Source organism: Amorphotheca resinae (assembly GCF_003019875.1).
Source record: "Amorphotheca resinae ATCC 22711 unplaced genomic scaffold M430scaffold_14, whole genome shotgun sequence".
NCBI classification, from domain to species: Eukaryota; Fungi; Ascomycota; class Leotiomycetes; order Helotiales; family Amorphothecaceae; genus Amorphotheca; species Amorphotheca resinae.
The window spans coordinates 184,969-201,514 of record NW_020194484.1 but is presented as its reverse complement, the minus strand read 5'-3'; the positions used below and the strand labels follow the sequence as shown (position 1 = coordinate 201,514).

The 16,546-nt window shown below is 50.2% G+C and overlaps 4 protein-coding genes across 4 annotated transcripts; 2 read left to right on the top strand and 2 right to left on the bottom strand.

The window, feature by feature from the left end:
- Positions 1 to 176: 176 nt before the first annotated feature.
- M430DRAFT_37600 (hypothetical protein) lies at positions 177 to 2,196 on the bottom strand. The gene is made up of 5 exons (XM_024867151.1): positions 1,793 to 2,196; positions 1,451 to 1,636; positions 984 to 1,399; positions 428 to 738; positions 177 to 362 (listed from the first exon to the last, which is right to left on the bottom strand). The coding sequence occupies exons 1-5, from the start codon at positions 1,949 to 1,951 to the stop codon at positions 286 to 288; spliced, it is 1,149 nt and encodes a 382-aa protein (XP_024716607.1). The 5' UTR covers positions 1,952 to 2,196; the 3' UTR covers positions 177 to 285.
- A 1,873-nt stretch (positions 2,197 to 4,069) lies between these two features.
- Positions 4,070 to 6,889, bottom strand: M430DRAFT_147956 (hypothetical protein; the record flags this gene model as incomplete). The annotated part of the gene is made up of 3 exons (XM_024863099.1): positions 6,575 to 6,889; positions 5,769 to 6,517; positions 4,070 to 5,724 (listed from the first exon to the last, which is right to left on the bottom strand). Exons 2-3 carry the CDS (start codon positions 6,442 to 6,444, stop codon positions 4,070 to 4,072), a joined length of 2,331 nt encoding a protein of 776 aa, XP_024716606.1. The 5' UTR covers positions 6,445 to 6,517; positions 6,575 to 6,889.
- A 99-nt stretch (positions 6,890 to 6,988) lies between these two features.
- On the top strand, positions 6,989 to 11,116 carry M430DRAFT_45787 (hypothetical protein). The gene is made up of 6 exons (XM_024867790.1): positions 6,989 to 7,379; positions 7,428 to 8,301; positions 8,348 to 9,255; positions 9,570 to 9,675; positions 9,731 to 10,601; positions 10,672 to 11,116. The coding sequence occupies exons 1-6, from the start codon at positions 7,179 to 7,181 to the stop codon at positions 10,904 to 10,906; spliced, it is 3,195 nt and encodes a 1,064-aa protein (XP_024716605.1). The 5' UTR covers positions 6,989 to 7,178; the 3' UTR covers positions 10,907 to 11,116.
- A 1,474-nt stretch (positions 11,117 to 12,590) lies between these two features.
- On the top strand, positions 12,591 to 16,365 carry M430DRAFT_129262 (hypothetical protein; the record flags this gene model as incomplete). Its single annotated transcript, XM_024862092.1, has 2 exons — positions 12,591 to 12,766; positions 12,906 to 16,365. The coding sequence occupies 2 exons, from the start codon at positions 12,591 to 12,593 to the stop codon at positions 16,330 to 16,332; spliced, it is 3,603 nt and encodes a 1,200-aa protein (XP_024716604.1). The 3' UTR covers positions 16,333 to 16,365.
- Between the last annotated feature and the right edge of the window lie 181 nt (positions 16,366 to 16,546).

The window sequence follows — 16,546 nt, the reverse complement described above, 5'->3', positions numbered from 1 at the left end:
GGAGAGGGGAGAGGGGAGAGGGGAGAGGGGAGAGGGGAGAGGGGAGAGATGAGGACCCTTGATCCAAACAAGAGTCAAGAGTCAAGATGCAAGATACAAGATACAACCAAGCGAGCGACGGTGCGGTTAGACGAGCGGGGAACAGGCGGACGCCGGACGGGAAAAAAAGGGGGGAGAGAGAGGGAGAGAGAACTTGGGGCGAATGAATTATGCTAATTATGATTTTGATTATTGATTATTTACAACAACCTCGCTATGTACATACAAGCGGCCGTCGAACAAATCCTACGACTGCCAGAGGGTGGCAAAGCCCATCGTCTCGTCGTCGTGGTTATGATCAATATACTTTCCCTGGAAGAAGACTGCGAGTATAGTGAGTAAGCATCATAGAAAAAAGAACGAGCCGCACAAGATGAGAAAGACGTACCTTGCCCCACAAGCCAGAACGGGAACTCGTCCGTGCCGTGGATGCTCGCCGTGCAGTTGTCCCCCGTGCTGTTCTGCACCAGCTGGCTGGGCAGGATGTTGAAGATCGTGCTCTGGTGGCTGACCGGGCTCGACAGGTTCGTGGAGGCGGCGGTGGCGTTGCTGAGAGAGGGCAGGCCGAATCCAAAGGTTGGCGGGTTGGAGCAGTTGAAGTACCCGGTGAGCGTGCTGGGCGCATCGGCAGTTGTGTTGGGGCTCAACACGGATTGGATGCCGGCCGCATCAAACAGGGTCTGTACTTGGTCGATGGGTCTGGATACGTCAGTCAGTCAGGGGTAAAGTGGAGAAATGGAGCTATAACATAGTGGGGAAATTTGAAGTAAAGCAAATACAAGGGAAGACGAAAACAGGATACAGAAATAGGAAACGAAAACAGGACGAAAACAGCAAATGAAAACAGGAAACAAAAATAGGAAATGAAAACAGGAAATGAAAACAGGAAACGAAAATAGGACGAAAACAGGAAACAGAATCAACGAAACAAAAAGCCCACTCACCCAAAGATGATCGTGGTCCCGCTGTCAGTAACCATCAACGCATCCCTCTCCACCACCTGCCCATCGTACGCGATATCCATATACGTACCCCACTCCATATTTGGGATCACCGGCGACACGCTCAGGGGCCCCTCGAAGCGCTCCTCCGCCACGTAACCAAAGTACTGCTCACCCGTCTCGTCCGTCTTGTATGCGATGCCGAAGCGGCAGGCATCGAGCTCGCCATGGTCGCAGAGCTGCTGGAACCACGAGGTCGAGTTCAGAGCCGTCTGGTAGAGCCCAGCAAAGCCGACGAGGCCATCGTGAGGGAAGGTCGGGGGGCTCACGGGGTCGGCAACGGCGCCGAGGGGTTGTGCGCTGAGGGAGAGGTTGGTACCATCGAGGCCGACGATGTCCTTGTAGACGGGGCCGACGATCTAGAGGTGGTTAGACAGGAAAGCCGCGCGAGGTTTGGTTCGGGGACGTACGGTTTCTGTGCCCGAGCCGTCCGGGTTGGTGGTCTCGAAGGTGATGGTGAAGTTGACGTGCTGGTCCTGGGAGATTGGACTGGGTTTGTAGACGCCTGGGTTGAGATAGACATCGGTGGAGCCGGTATCGATCAGAAGGATGAGATCCTTGCTGGCGCCAACGGTAAAGTTGGTGAACCAGAAACCCTATTGAGATGAGCGAGGTCCGGTAGATATATCATAGATCAGTGCAGCCTTGAATCACTCGATCCAACCCGGATGTCCCGGTCCCCAACTCGGCAAGCCCAACTCCGCTTCATACCCATCAAATCTCTGCGAGGCAGGAGATGGGAGTATCCATACCTGCTCATCAAACTCGGACGTATGTGCGGTCCTTCCAAAACCCGGGGTCGAAGGCAGGAGGATATTAACATCGCTCCTGATTCGCTCGAACGAGAGGGAGAAAGAGGAGCCGAGGACGACTTGCGGGACGAGGCCGGCGAGCAGGAGTCGTTGCAACATTGCTTAACTCTGATTAAGGTAAGATTCCTTTGTTTTGTTTTCTTCTTCTTGTGGGTATCACAAAACCAGGTCGACGCAGGACAGGAGTATTAAATTAGAGAGCTGTAGAACAGGTAACGAAGGAGGATCACGCGGGGAAGACCATGAGGGGGAGGGGTCGTCGAGGGATCGAGGGGTAAAGGGGTAAAGGAGGGGGGGCAATGCAGGAGAGTAGTAGCAAAAGAACGGCGGCTCTTCACGAAAAGATGTCAGATCAACGGAGTCGGAAGGATAAGCGCGCTTTTATATAAACGAGAAGCACGACAGACAGACGCGCAGGGGGCCTCACGGGTCAGGCAGGCCGGCTGCACATATCTCTCTGCACATTCCATGCTCATTTTGCACAAATTGCATATCGAGTTATTCCAGAAGAAGAATCCAGAAGCCCGGATGTCTTCTAGAGGCAGCCGGTCCCTGGTACAGTGGTACGAGATGCTGCACGTGCAAGGGATGCTGCACGTGCAAGGTACGCGAGGAGACGGGGCGAGGAAGGAGCGCATCTCTACTCTCGGCGACGCGCTCGATGCGGCAGGTGCCCAGGGGGGATGGGGATGACTAAGACGTAGGCCCATAGATCAATCCAGGCCGCGCATCATCATCATATCATATCATCTCATCTCATCTCATCTCATCTCATCATCCCTCGAGGTCGGTCGGTACCTTATCCCAAGACATAAATAATAATCAAGAGAAAGGGAAAAAAATAAACAAGCAAAGCAATCAAGCACTAAGTAAACAAGTAAACAGACCAAACAACAACAAACAAAAAAATCGCCCCGTCTCAAGATCCGGCCCTTCCAAAATCCAATAACTTCCCCCGCTAAGCACAAGTCACAAGACTCAAAGAGGCTCAGCTGAGGGAGGAAAAAGCAATAGTTCTGGCACCGACTGCCGTGCGGCTCCCGCCGCTGGGCCGGGACGGGTAACAAGCATGCTCGTCACCTGCCGTTTTGGGGGCGCCGCTAACCGCACCCGGGTCAGACTTATGTAAGGGCGGCTTCTCTAACTTCTGCCCGTGATGTAAGGTGATAATGATAATTGAGTTTTGAGAATTGATATTGGATGATTGATATTGGATGATAATAGATAAACAATACGCAGGGAAAAGCAAGGAAGCAGAGCGGGAAGGAGCGTCGGAACGGGGTGCCCTGCAGACTGCAGACTGCAGTGGGATATTTACTTTATTTACTTTATTATCCGTGTTATCGATATCCCCTTACCTTACCTTACAGTAGCAAACGTACCACTGATAATCATTTCTCTCTCTCTTATTCTTCATGATACCAAAGTAATAATACATATTCTGATCAATTGAAGAACCTACCTTACCTTCTCTACCTATCCCAGAAATCCTCATAGCGTAAGGTACCTACGTTACCACAACTACCTACCTTACCTACCTACCTAATCATCTCCTCCTACTCCCCACCACCAATCCCCACCTCCCCACCAGCCAGCCTCGGCTTTCCACCAAGCGAGACATAACGCGCAATGCGCATATCAATGCAGCTTATGGTTATTCGGAGAGTTTGTGTCTATATCTAGGTACCGAGGTACGTACTTTGAGAGATAGATAGGAGATTTGAGTTGAAGATCAGAGGTGGGCAGGGTTGTTTGTTTGTTTGTTTTTTTTTGGGGGGGGGGGGGGGGGGGGATATGATGGGGATATACGTCGGCCTGCAAGGGATTAGACAAGGCGACGATATCAACCATGAAAAGACCCCTCACATCACGGTTAACTATCCAACAATCTGAGAATATCCAGCTTTAATTCCCTTTCGCTATCCTAGCTAGCTAATGATTTCCCCACTCGTCCCATTCGTCCTGAGGAACGAGAGGCGAGAGTCCTGCCCGTCCTAGTCATACATTCAAAAAAAGCAACGCCTGCATTGAAAAGAAGATTCGTGTTCTGCATGTATCCAGTTATCCCATCCACCTGATCCGTCCTTGGATTGCCCCCAGAAGATCCTTAGTCGTACATTACGTGAAGGCGTGAACGTCCGTCGGTGATTCGATGCCAAAAGAAATTTTCATCCGCCTAGATCCCATTCCCATCATTAACTTAACTCAACCCGCAGTTTAGGGACTGCCAAAGAAAATGTCATCCTGGGCCCCGGTGCGGAAGAGGTCGTCTCCTCGACCACCGCCAAAGGCATCTTCGAACTTCCCCATCAAGAGGTCCGGTTCGCGCTCGAGCTGCGTGATCCCGTCGTGCCCGCTCTGCGATGCGAAAGCCTCCAGGAACAACTCATCGTCGTGCTCCGTAATGTTGCCCAGCGTCGCCAAGTCTTTAAACTCGCCATGGGTCGGGGTGTTGTCGAAGTCATAGTAGTGCGATGGGGCCGGCGAGGACGACGAGTCACAGAGCCCGGGAGGGGAGTGGTATTGGCTGTGCACGGATTTGGCTGGTGTGGCAGGATGCGAGGGGAGGTGCTCAGAGATACTGGCGACAGAGCTGCGATGTGAGTGGATGGTGGAGTGAGTACTGAAGGCAGATGGCGAGTGAGCACCCTGGATTGCCTGAGGGGACACGTAGTCGGGTATTGGAGATCGGGCCTGCAGGAAGCCATTGTCTGCCACTGACGGAGTCCGGCTATAGTCGTAGTCACCAAATGGCTTGCCGTCGAGGATGTCGTCCAGGTCACTGCGAGGAGAGTGGGCCGATGTGCTTTCGGAGCCGGTGGTTGAAGAGACCGAAGACACTGACTTATTCTTGCTTCGGGTTCGAGAAGATTTTGCTAGGCGCTCTTCATTGTCCGGCCGGTTCTTGCGAGGTCGTCCACGTTTGACGTTCTTCTTGACTACCCCCTCAAAGGCACCAATACACATGCCGCGTTGTCTGTGGCGAGTGAGAGCATCGTGTCTGGCAAAGCTGTTGCCGCATTGACATGGGTATGGTTTGATCCCACTGTGGATCTTGGCATGGCGCTTGAGATCATGTTGGCGGACGAAACATTTCTTGCAATGAGGGCATTGGAACTGTCGATCTCCAAGGTGCGTTTGGACGTGTGATTTGATGTTTTCCTTCCGGCCAAAGCGCTTCCCGCAATCAGGGTATAAGCATAGCCACCTGCCATCGGCGGGATCTGGCCCAGAAATGAAGGTAGCAATGTCATCGATGGTGATTCCAGTCTCGGTGATCGTCTCCTCGAGGTTGATACTTGACACTGACTCGGATCGTCGATATGGTGCTGGAGCTGGAGAGGCGGTTGGGAGACCATGAGCCGTAGGAGGCTCTGGATACATCATGGGCGCTTGCTGGTTGACAAATGGGTCTCTGAGCATTTCCATATGTCGAACTTCTGGAGATGATTGGTATGACAGAGTATGGGAGAATTCAGAAGAGACTGGAGAATATTGGGTCCCATCGAATTGTTCCTGTTTGATGGACCCTATACTCAAATTTGACATGTCCGCGAAGTTTCCGTTGGGCATGGTAGCAGGGTCGAAGCCATTTGAGGATTGCATTGTTCCACTTCGAGGTCGGCCTGGCATGGGAGCAGAGTCGAACCCATTCGAGGATTGCATTGTTCCACTTCGAGGTCGATTGGGCATGGAATTCAACTCCGACTGCTTCCTCATATCCTCAAACACTCCCCTAGCCCGTTGGTTACGCCTCGGTTTGATAGTCTCTTCCATGGATGTATCGTAGTCGTCAAGGAATCGCGCATTTGTCTGCTCTTGTTTAACCCCGCTATGGTACGGGGTGTCAACAGGCGTAGGTGGGAAGTAGCCTACAGATGTTAGCAGACTTACCACTGACAGTGAGAATACCTACTCTGAACATTCTGATTCGGGGGTGTAATCGGTCTTTGGTGTGTTCTCAAGGCTAGGCTCTCAAACTGAGCAACCCTATCCACGATACCACCACTGATTCTCCTTGAAGACCTTCTACTGTTGCTCTCGCTGTTCTGCATCCCGTTCCCATTTTCGAATGTGGCCGAGAAATCCAAGAATGCAGATGGAGTCAAGTTCCCGTCCGATGGAAACATATTGAAGTCGTGGCCCCCAGAGAAACTGGGGTCGACATTGATTGCCGTATTGATCGGTCCATTGTACATGTACTGAGGGGGCCGCTCCCCATATTGTGCTGTACAACTGGCATCAAAAGATTGTCTGTGAGGTGTGGCGATCGGCGAGTTGAGGTAATTCTCGTCGTTGTCAAATCGTGCGAATTGTTGGCCCGGGCGTGCCAGTCTTTGCTGCTGCGTTTCTCGCAATATATGCTGTGGTGTCGTCTGATATCCTGTGTTAGTAGTACTTACCGTATTTGTGTCCTGCTGGGGCGTTTGTCGTTGTCGAGTGTCCAGACTCATTCCACGGCGATGGGAGCCATGTCTCTGGATGGTGGGCAGGTCCTGTACCTTCACTGAGGTGAATGCCGCTGGTGTCGAATTTTGTCGTCGGTGTTGTCGTTGTCGGTTGTGAAGGTTGTTGTTAGGATTGGACAGCATTATGAATGCTCGAAGAGTTCGGAATGGGTATCGTTGAAAGTATTGCAATTAAGCAAACCTATAGGTTCCGAGACTGCGGTAGTGTCAGCGACTGGAGCAGGGAGTTTCGCAGAACTCGGGCGCCTCTCACCTCACGCAGCGCAAGCCGTTAGGCCGGGCAGATGGAGATCTTGGGACTTCTCAGCAGAGGTTGACTCTGTTTGAGCCTTCTGGGTATGTAAACGGCCTTTCTCAGGCCCGTGGGAGAGAGGAAAAGTGCGACCAGCGGGGGAGAGTGTTCGCGACCAGTCGAGGGGAGCTTTGGAGGATCTGAAGTTCTGGAGAGAGGTTCTTCTTTTCTTTTTTCTGTGAAGAGTTTGGAGGTTTGTCTGGATGGAGAGGGATGGAGGTTCAAGGGTTGGGATATGCACGAGCTTGGCGCATCGTGGTTGGTTTTCAGGGAACTCGTCAACACTCGGTTGCTACATAGCAACGACATCGCGGATCGCGCGCTCGCCGGGTCACCAGAGTGATCTGTGGTATTGCCTCGGAATATCCGTCGGCCCGTCCACGCTTATCCAGGGTCGGATGGATCCGCCGTCCCAGGAGTGTTTCCCTCTCAACGAGAATAATATTAACCTGAAAAATTACACGCCAGCTGGCTCGATCGGCCACCACTCGTCCATTGTCCTCCACCGAGTCAGGGCCCGTAGCACTCCTCTATCCTCGTTGCCTCTGCCATAGCATCTTCAACTATGGCTTCCGGCGGCACCATGAGAGGCACGCCCAATCGAGGCCAGGGGCGTGGACAGATGCCGGTCTTCAACAACAGCCCTTCGAACATCCCTCGTCCGGCCCTCGATGCTCATGGAGGTCATGGAGCTACGTCGACGATCAGTGATGCTGGGTCGTCCACCTTGACTGCCAGCAGACAGAAGCAGTCGAAAAGAGATGAGGTACGTCGACAACTTGTCCTATCATCGATCTAGCTGATAGGTTGGTAGGCCATCCGGAGGCGGATGGAGGCCGATCTCAGCAAGAAGAAGCATGCCACGGGGAGAGCACGGCAGACACGGAAGGCCCCTCCGGGAACTGTCCTCGCTTTACGACCGAGTCAAGCTCTCCAGATCAAGCCGAATACAACGGTGGCAGAGGCGGCACAGTTGATGGCAGCCAAGAGGGAGGACTGTGTTCTTGTTACCGACGACGATGACCGAATTGCTGGTATTTTCACTGCCAAGGATCTGGCTTTCAGGGTCGTTGGAGCCGGTATCAAGGCCAGCAGCATTACGATTGCAGAGATCATGACAAAGAACCCGCTATGTGCCCGAACGGATACGAGTGCCACGGATGCATTGGATCTGATGGTCAGAAAGGGCTTCCGCCATCTGCCCGTCATGGATGAGAACCAAGATATCTCCGGTATCCTCGATATCACCAAGTGTTTCTACGATGCCATGGAGAAATTGGAGCGAGCATACAGCTCGTCACGAAAGCTGTACGACGCGTTGGAGGGTGTTCAATCCGAATTAGGTTCAAGCCAACCCCAACAGATCATTCAATATGTCGAGGCTTTACGATCGAAAATGTCGGGTCCTACACTGGAATCCGTTCTTACTGGCATACCTCCCACAACTGTCTCGGTCCGAACATCGGTGAAGGAGGCTGCCGCCCTGATGAAGGAGAACCACACCACAGCTGTCCTTGTCCAAGACCAAGGTTCGATTACTGGAATCTTCACCAGCAAGGATGTAGTTCTTCGTGTCATTGCTCCAGGATTGGATCCCGCCAATTGCAGTGTCGTGCGTGTCATGACTCCCCATCCTGACTTTGCTCCTATGGAGATGAGCATCCAAGCCGCATTGCGAAAGATGCATGGTATGTATTGTCCATGGATCCTCTTGGATTGTGCTAATGCTACTAGATGGTCATTATCTCAACTTGCCAGTCATGAATGAGGGTGGTGAGATCGTAGGCATGGTAGACGTCCTCAAATTGACCTATGCCACTCTGGAGCAGATCAACACCATGTCAACTGGCGACAGCGAAGGCCCGGCATGGAACAAGTTCTGGATGTCGCTAGAACACGAATCTGAGTCGATGGTGTCTGGAGAGGGCAGTCACCATCACACTATAGGTGCAAGATCCTTAATGTCTCCTGACATGTCTCGTGGACATGTTGATCCCAGTGTTGGACCGGGCGATTCTGCATCTCATACTGGAGCGGATTCCCCGCCCCATTCTGCCGTGGCCGCGCATCCCGAGGTTCCACCAGAGGAAATCCCATTCCCGTTCAAATTCAAGGCACCCAGTGGCCGCGTTCATAGACTTCACGTTGTTGCCGCTCATGGCATGGCCGAACTTATTGACGCTGTCACCGCAAAATTGGGTTCTGAGGTTGACGCTGTTGGTGGCGCGGCCACTTTTGAGGATGGGAAGCTTGGCAGTTCCGGCTATGCCCTGAGCTATTTGGATGATGAAGGTGATACCGTTTCCCTCACCACCGACCTTGATCTCGTCGAAGCCATCGTCCTTGCTCGTCATGGCCACCGTGAGAAGGTAGACCTATTTGTGCACGACCCCGAGAAGCCCCCTAGCCCTGTCCCTGTCACTTCGGAACAGCCAGCGGCCAGTCATACCCCAACTCCACCTGCATCGACCATCCGCGAACGGAGAAGGGTAGTTTCTGATGAGGATGAGGAGAGCGAAGAGGAGCAACCAGTCAGGAGAGCGAGAAAGACCGCAGGGAAATCGACTGAAGACCAGGTAATTGCGGGTGTCCCTAACGAGTTGTTGCTACCAGGTGCAATTGTGACCCTTGCAGTGGTGATTGTGGGCGTGTTTGCTTTGACAAGGGCTACAAGCCGTTGATACGATGAGATGATGATAGATTGCCTGATGATAGATTGCCCGGTGTTCCTTGATTTTACACTTATGCGTGCACGCAGCATTCATGCCTTAGTGGCTTAATATACTTTTCAAGATAATGTGCAGAAAACCAACCTCTCTGATGTAATCATCATTATTTTGTGAAATACTGAGCAGGGCAAATTTGTTGCCTTCAGGTTGTCCAACGGATCCCTTTCAATTACCCATTCGACATCAGTCGCTCCCTTCCCAGATAGGTATAGTGCATATTCTCCTAGCGCAATATCGAGCTCCGCGAAACCTCGAAAAAGTTCACCACCAAGACCAAACGACAGCTAAGTCCCCTATCGACCATGATACTACGAAATGTAGCTGTACGGCATGGTGAGTTGAATACATTGTAAGCACCTATGATATTCGTCCTAACAATACCTCACAGGCCGTAGGGCACTTGCCGCACCACTCCGCAGATCATGCCTTCGATCCCTTACCACCGAAGCTCTCACCCAAGAAATCGAAGCAATTGAGCGTTCCATAGAGAATCACACAAGGGAAACGCATTCGATTGAAGCAAGTATCAACCAACTACATAGCAGTCGCTCTTTTGTCCCTCCTACCGTCGCTAGCGAGTTTCCCTCGGAAGTCGCAGAACACCACCACCTCTTCCGCTCAATCAAGAAAAAGACAAACAACTTGGGCTCCGTTCTAGGCCCACACTACAAACCGCATGAGCTCATCACAAATCCTCCCCGTCCAAAAGATATCTCATTGGAGTTGTTACTCGCGTCCCAGACCCATCTTGGCCATTCGACGAGTTTATGGAATCCCGGAAACCAACGGTATATTTATGGTATTCGCCAGGGCGTGCATATCATTTCGTTAGAGGTTACGGCGGCACATCTGAGAAGAGCAGCAAAAGTAGTAGAGGGTGTCGCCTACCACGGCGGTCTCATCCTCTTCGTTGGCACCCGACCCGGCCAAGCCCCCGCTGTGGTCAAAGCCGCGCAGCTTGCCCAAGGCTGCCATCTCTTCGAGCGCTGGACTCCCGGCTCCATCACAAACAGGGATCAGATTCTCTCCAGATGTGCGATCAAGGCTGTGGACAAAGATGATAACGTTCTGGATGGGTATGATGAGAAGCTCGCAGATTGGACAGCCTTGAAGCCAGATTTGGTGGTGGTGCTGAATCCGCTTGAGAACTATATTCTCTTGCATGAGTGCGGACTCAACAACATCCCGACTATTGGCGTGATAGATACGGATGCTGATCCAACTTGGGTTACCTATCCAATTCCTGCGAATGATGACAGGTTTGTTCCCCTTTCTTCTCTTGCCTCCTATATAGCATTACCTGTTTGAAGGAGACTAATTTTGGAATAGTTTACGCTGCACCCAGTTAATTGCCGGAATTTTGGGACGCGCAGGAGAAGAAGGGCAAAAGAAACGGCTTGAAGCAGCGAAGGAGGGTAAAATAACTTGGCTGCCACCTCCTGGTCTCGGGCCTCCAGTGTTGGATGATGGTGCATCTGCGCCTCCGGCATCGAAACAAAGGAGAATTGCCGAGGGGGGTGCGGAACCAAGAAGGAGAACTACTGAGGCCGACGCGGATCTGTAGCATGTATGATAATATAGATTGGTGATGTGTTGGACGTGTATATTACATGGTTGGCATGGCGCGGCGCCTTGGATGTAGAAATGAAAGCGCTGTTCCTGTATATATAAATCCCCTCTATTTGTACGGCCACTGCTTGATATATTGGGGCAAGTAATCCCAGCTACTCAGATTAACACTTGAATACTAGGTACCTAACCAAACACCTATCATAAGCAACAAACCCCCAAACTCCCTCTTCCTTTCCTTCCAACAATATGATCCACTTGTAATCTCCAATAAACCACCAGCTTTTCTGAAAACGTGACATGACTGAGAGAGGAACATAGCGTAAAGCATGGGTCAAGCACGGGCAAACCCAGCTCACCATCCAATCCCGTCCTAATTTTTTTGCGGCACAGAGTTTCTGTTGCACATCGCAAGCTCAAGCAACCTTGCGTGCCTGAAAAACATCCCCGCAATAGATCTCGCCTTACCAGATATCGTTAGACGCATGTAACCGAGACGTCAAAGCATTCACGGGTCTGTCTGCACTTCATTCTAGAGCCATTTATGAATCGACTGCATCCATGAACAGTGTCTGAATTGTGTGAAAGTTCACATGATGAGATATGTGATTTCTGTATAGAGTGGATGCAGATGTTAGGGGAGGGATATTGTGGGGATTAGGTAACAGGATGTGGTAAACCGTTGGTTTGGGGTTGATATACCTACCGATCATACTTCGAAAGTCCTTTCCATGCTGTCTTGATCTATGCATGCATCGTTGAACTAGGATGTCTGCAAACCACCAAAGTGCCTGTAGGTGGAGGGCGGAGAGATATAAGTAGAGAGGTTGGTGGTGATGGAGTTGAATGTATTGCTGGGAAAGTTCCCCTTCTCCTCATGCGGCTCAGCCACTTCTGCAAGGGCAGCCAGGCCGTTCAAAGATTGGTTAGCCATGTGTTATCAACAGAATCTCTTGAGCTAATGCTTTGCTATGTAACTTGCCTCCATTGTTGTCAATAGCATTCAAATTAGCTTGGAAGATTATATTAGAAGCTGTAAGTGCAGTTGTGTTTGCAGGTGCGTGAACGGCCAGGCGCTCGATCTCCACAACCTCAACTAGAAGGCAGGTTGCATTTTTGCAGCATAACTTGTTGAAGGGTGTGTAAAGATCAAACAAAATCAAGGTGAGTGGGACATATAATGAGAATGGGTGCAGGGAATCGTATCTGCCGCTCTCAAGCCTATCTATGCTTTCCAAAGTTCGATGATCTGTCGGTAGAGAATTGGAGATGATGCAGTAGAGTCTGGCTTTGGTATTGATGGAGGATATTCTACTTATCGTTTCTCGTGTTCTGACACTCTTTTATATACGCCACAGATCTCAGGATAATCAGGTACGTCGGGATTCCGCATAAGAGCTGTTGCTGTCACGTGTATCTGCAGGAATATTTCAAAAATTTGGGACAGTGAGGGAGGCCCAGTACTGTTCTTTGATGTAAGGTCCCGTGCTTGTGCCTGCAGAGCAAGTGAATTTCCCCTCTTCGGCAACTCGCTTGCACTAGCATATTTTCTGAATATCATGTTGAGAGCTCCCCATTTCTCTTACATTCGGATCTTCTATCATATCACCATTCCCAGGACCCCAGCGAGGTTCACAAGTTGGTAGCAGATCACGCAATTCTGTTGCTACCTCTTCACCATGCTGACTCCAGCGATTGTCAACATCGTTTCCTTCTTCTATCCCATAGGGAATACACCTGCCGTGTGTCTGACACAGGACCTTCCACAGGATAAGAAAGCTGACATTCTCCTTCTTGGATGCGGAGATGTCCGCAATATCCTCTTCACGACTTACTGCAATAGTAATCTTGGTCAGTCAACCCGTTCTTGAGAGACATCAAAACCAATATTTACACCTACCAGCAAGTCGTCCTCTGGACATCACATGTTGCGACATTGCGCCTGCTATCCTAGGTATGTTTCCTTATTAATTGCATTTTGCGCCTCTAATGAGATATCTAGCCCGTAACGTCCTGTTGTTTACCCTGCTCCTGGATGACATCAAGGGCTTGAATCATAGCGCCATCTGGAATGCCTACTACCACATATTTCTCGATGCTAAATCTCTCGAACTTGCCCACCTTCAATCAAAGAAGCTGCATGTGCTTGCAACTTCAATACAGACTTGGCATGGCGGTGAATATGGCAAACTTCTTAGATTCTGCGACAATGAGACACTCAACAAGATCCGTGAGATCTGGGGCGGCTACTCCGTCTTGGATTTGAGCGAAGATGAGATGAAGAGTTACAACAAGCGATTCAAGTCAGATCTGGAGAGATCCCTTAGCATGAGGAAAGACTTGCGGGAGATGGGCCTTAATCTCACGGTTCTCCGATCCGCCGCTCCTGCACCTCCCTTCGCCCTTGATAATGTCACCGATCTTTATAGATATTACCGGGACCATGGCGTTACAGATCATGATCCTGCCAAGTTGTCGAAAGCTTCATATCCAAATCCTATGTTCGCCTCTGTGGTGACGGACTCGGACCCAATGATGCTTCATTACGGCACCGATCCGCTTCTTGGCTTTCATCTTGCGACAGCCTACGTACCCTTATCTCCAGGTTCGCCTTTCTGTCCGCAATCGCCAAAAACCTCCCACCTACACAAGGCTGTAGAAGCAGCGCGTCTCCAGTTCCGGACGTGGTCTATATCATTTTGCAAACGCGCTCAACAAAATCTCGTTATACGCTTCTGTACTGCGGATGCACTTGCATTTTGCAATACTTTGGAGTATAAATTGACCACTAAAGAGGCCATATCTGCAAATATGTACCGTGGCCCATACGGATTTGAGCCACTTGTTTTAGACGGCGTGGACTATGCTTCCGATGGTAAAGCGCCGTTTTCATTTGATGTAATCGATTCTTCGAACATCATTGATCACATTGGAGCTATCAATGTTCTGGTGGCCACCTCACCATTGCTTAAGAATAGCTTCTCAGCCACCCTTTACACGGAGTCGCTATTGAAGCGAGAGGAGAATCACAAGGCATCAATGAGTAAACTTCTTTGTGGTCACTTGCCCACTATCTCAACTTTGCTCAAGCTATTTCCTATGGAATACTGGACCAATGCCACTGCGGTATCAACTAGTCATGAAGGCCTCTTAGACACATCGTTGGCCACGACGCAAGGCTCTGGAGACAATGGCTCGAGACAACTGCAATTGCATAATAGATTGATTTGGAAACGACCAATTTCGGTCGCCAATGGACAGACATCAATAACGACAAGACAAGAAGTCCATTTCGACGAACAGGATTTGGCCCATATTCTCTACCAAGTCTACCAAGAAATGTTCCAGCACGAGAATCTCACGAGACTCTTTTCTAAAATTGACGTCCAAACAATAAGCAAAAGTTCCCTTCCATGTTACCATCGAGGGAGTCTAGTGGCATTTCTTCGTCTGGTCAAGAGGACAGCAGTGGTCAATTGGGCTAAGATGATGGAGAAATTCCTGGACTTATTTGAAAATGATTCTTCTCTCATGATGGGAAGCAACTACTTTCAGGAGTTCTATCTCCAGCTTCATATTCATGGAGTTTATTCAGTGCCCACATTGGAACCATCTTACAACCGCCTCACGAAACTGCAGCCTTCAGGAGGCTTGAGAGCGTGGAAGGATATTCCAGAAGTTCTGTGCATTACGTTGAAGGTACCAAGATCTAAGCTTGGAGTAATTACCAAGCTGCCTGTCTCACAAGTTGGCACACCTATTCTTCATTGCGTCTTACGGTCTTCTCCAACTTTCTCTCCTCAGGCCCAAAATATCTTTGCAATTTTGCAACTCTCGTTTGGAGAAATTACCACTTCGGGTCCGAGAAATACTGACGCCTTCAAAGTTCATGTCGCCGAAGACCGCAGGGGTTGGGCTGGAAGCTCCCCTCTAATTGCGTCGTTTTATGTTCCAACCTGGTTCCTTCTGCTCGAACCAGAGAAGGGACTCATAATCCTCGGCATACAAACTACACCGCAAAGCTTCATGACTTTCCATAAAGCTCTTGGACCTGAGATGAGCATTTACAAGACGACGTTGGGTAATCGAGATGATGTTTACATTACGAAGCATCCACCCAACCAGTCAAACTATCCATCCGTACCCCGGATCGCCCCCGCCGATACAAAGATCATTGATACCCTGAACAATTCCAGTTGTGCCACCGTCACCGCACAGGTTGATCGCAAGAATGCGCAAATGTTGGGATTTACTGGCCGCATCGATTTTCTCTCAGGAGCTACAAAGTCCATTTTGGGGAATGAAGCCGCAGTCAAGACTCTCCAGATTTCACCTTGCACCGTTGATGTGGTCGTCGGTTCCGGTTTTAGCAACTCCTACAGACTTTACTTTCCAGCCCCGGTTCTACACTCGAGGAGAAAAACCCGAATCGCGCGCAAATCTTCGTATGTGGAAGTTGTAGTTCCTATTGCTACTCTTTCCCGGGGTGAAGGATTTCCACATTTCATGTATCCGCTATTCCTAGAAGACCATATCCCCGTGGTCTGGAACATGCCTCACTTGGACCTTCAATGCCTTCCTGCAATTGATATGACGAAAACCAAGGAGTTGGAGTGGCTCGTCACACATACGTCTTTTCAATTTTCCAGTCGAGAGAGGGTTTCAAGAGAGAGCTCAAGTGGCAATGACCCCAACGATGTCCGGCTCAACTTCAAGGACTCTTTGTTTTCCATATTCATGTACTTCACTGGCCTTCAAGGTAGTGGTACAAAGCGCAAGATTTTCGGGATCGACCATCCCACTAGAGGCGTGCATATCATGGTCTTCGTTTCTTCTCTCCGACTGGATTTAGCAAACCACACAGTAGTGCTCGACGCCGCCGTTCTACCGTTGAGCGATCGACTGGTACCGCAGATCCGCCCCTTCCTAGCCGCAATTTCAGGGCTGGGACTTTGCATGATCAAGGTAAACGACGACGAGTTTAAGCTCTGGAAAGAAATGCTTCCCGCCTGGGTCGAGCGCTGCCGGGAATGGAAGCATAAATCATCCTGCGAATATAAGCGTAAAGATGCCATACCACTGAGCGTTGAAGAGGGTCAAACGCCTCTATGTTCCTGCGGAAACGGCATCCTGCCACCAAACTTCATCTCTGACGTCCCGCAATGGGACATGGCTTCTAAACACGCTGTTCGAGCGGCTATCTCACCGTCTTTCTCTGTCCCGTATGTGGAAGATGTATTCGATTTCAAGAAATCAAAGGAGACGCTCATGGCTGCGAATCGATGTCGCAAGTGTGGCAGGGAGAAGTCAGAGGGAGGGGGTTCTTTGTTGAGATGTTCGAGGTGCTTAGTGACGAAGTATTGCTCGACTGAATGCCAGCGGGCTCATTGGCAGGAGCATAAAAAAGTGTGTAAGAAGTGATCAGGGTTGGATTTCGGGTAAAACTGCAGCAGGTTGCGAGAGTTGAAGGCTTTTCATGCTTTCAAAATATTTGAGATCCAGCAGTGAAAATTTTTGTAAAACTAGGTAGTTATCATAGCATTGAGAGTAACACAAAATTGAGCCTATGCTGAGTTAATGAAATCAATCTTTCTGTTTCTGATCTGGACGTTATTTTACTGTAGAAAAGGGGGGG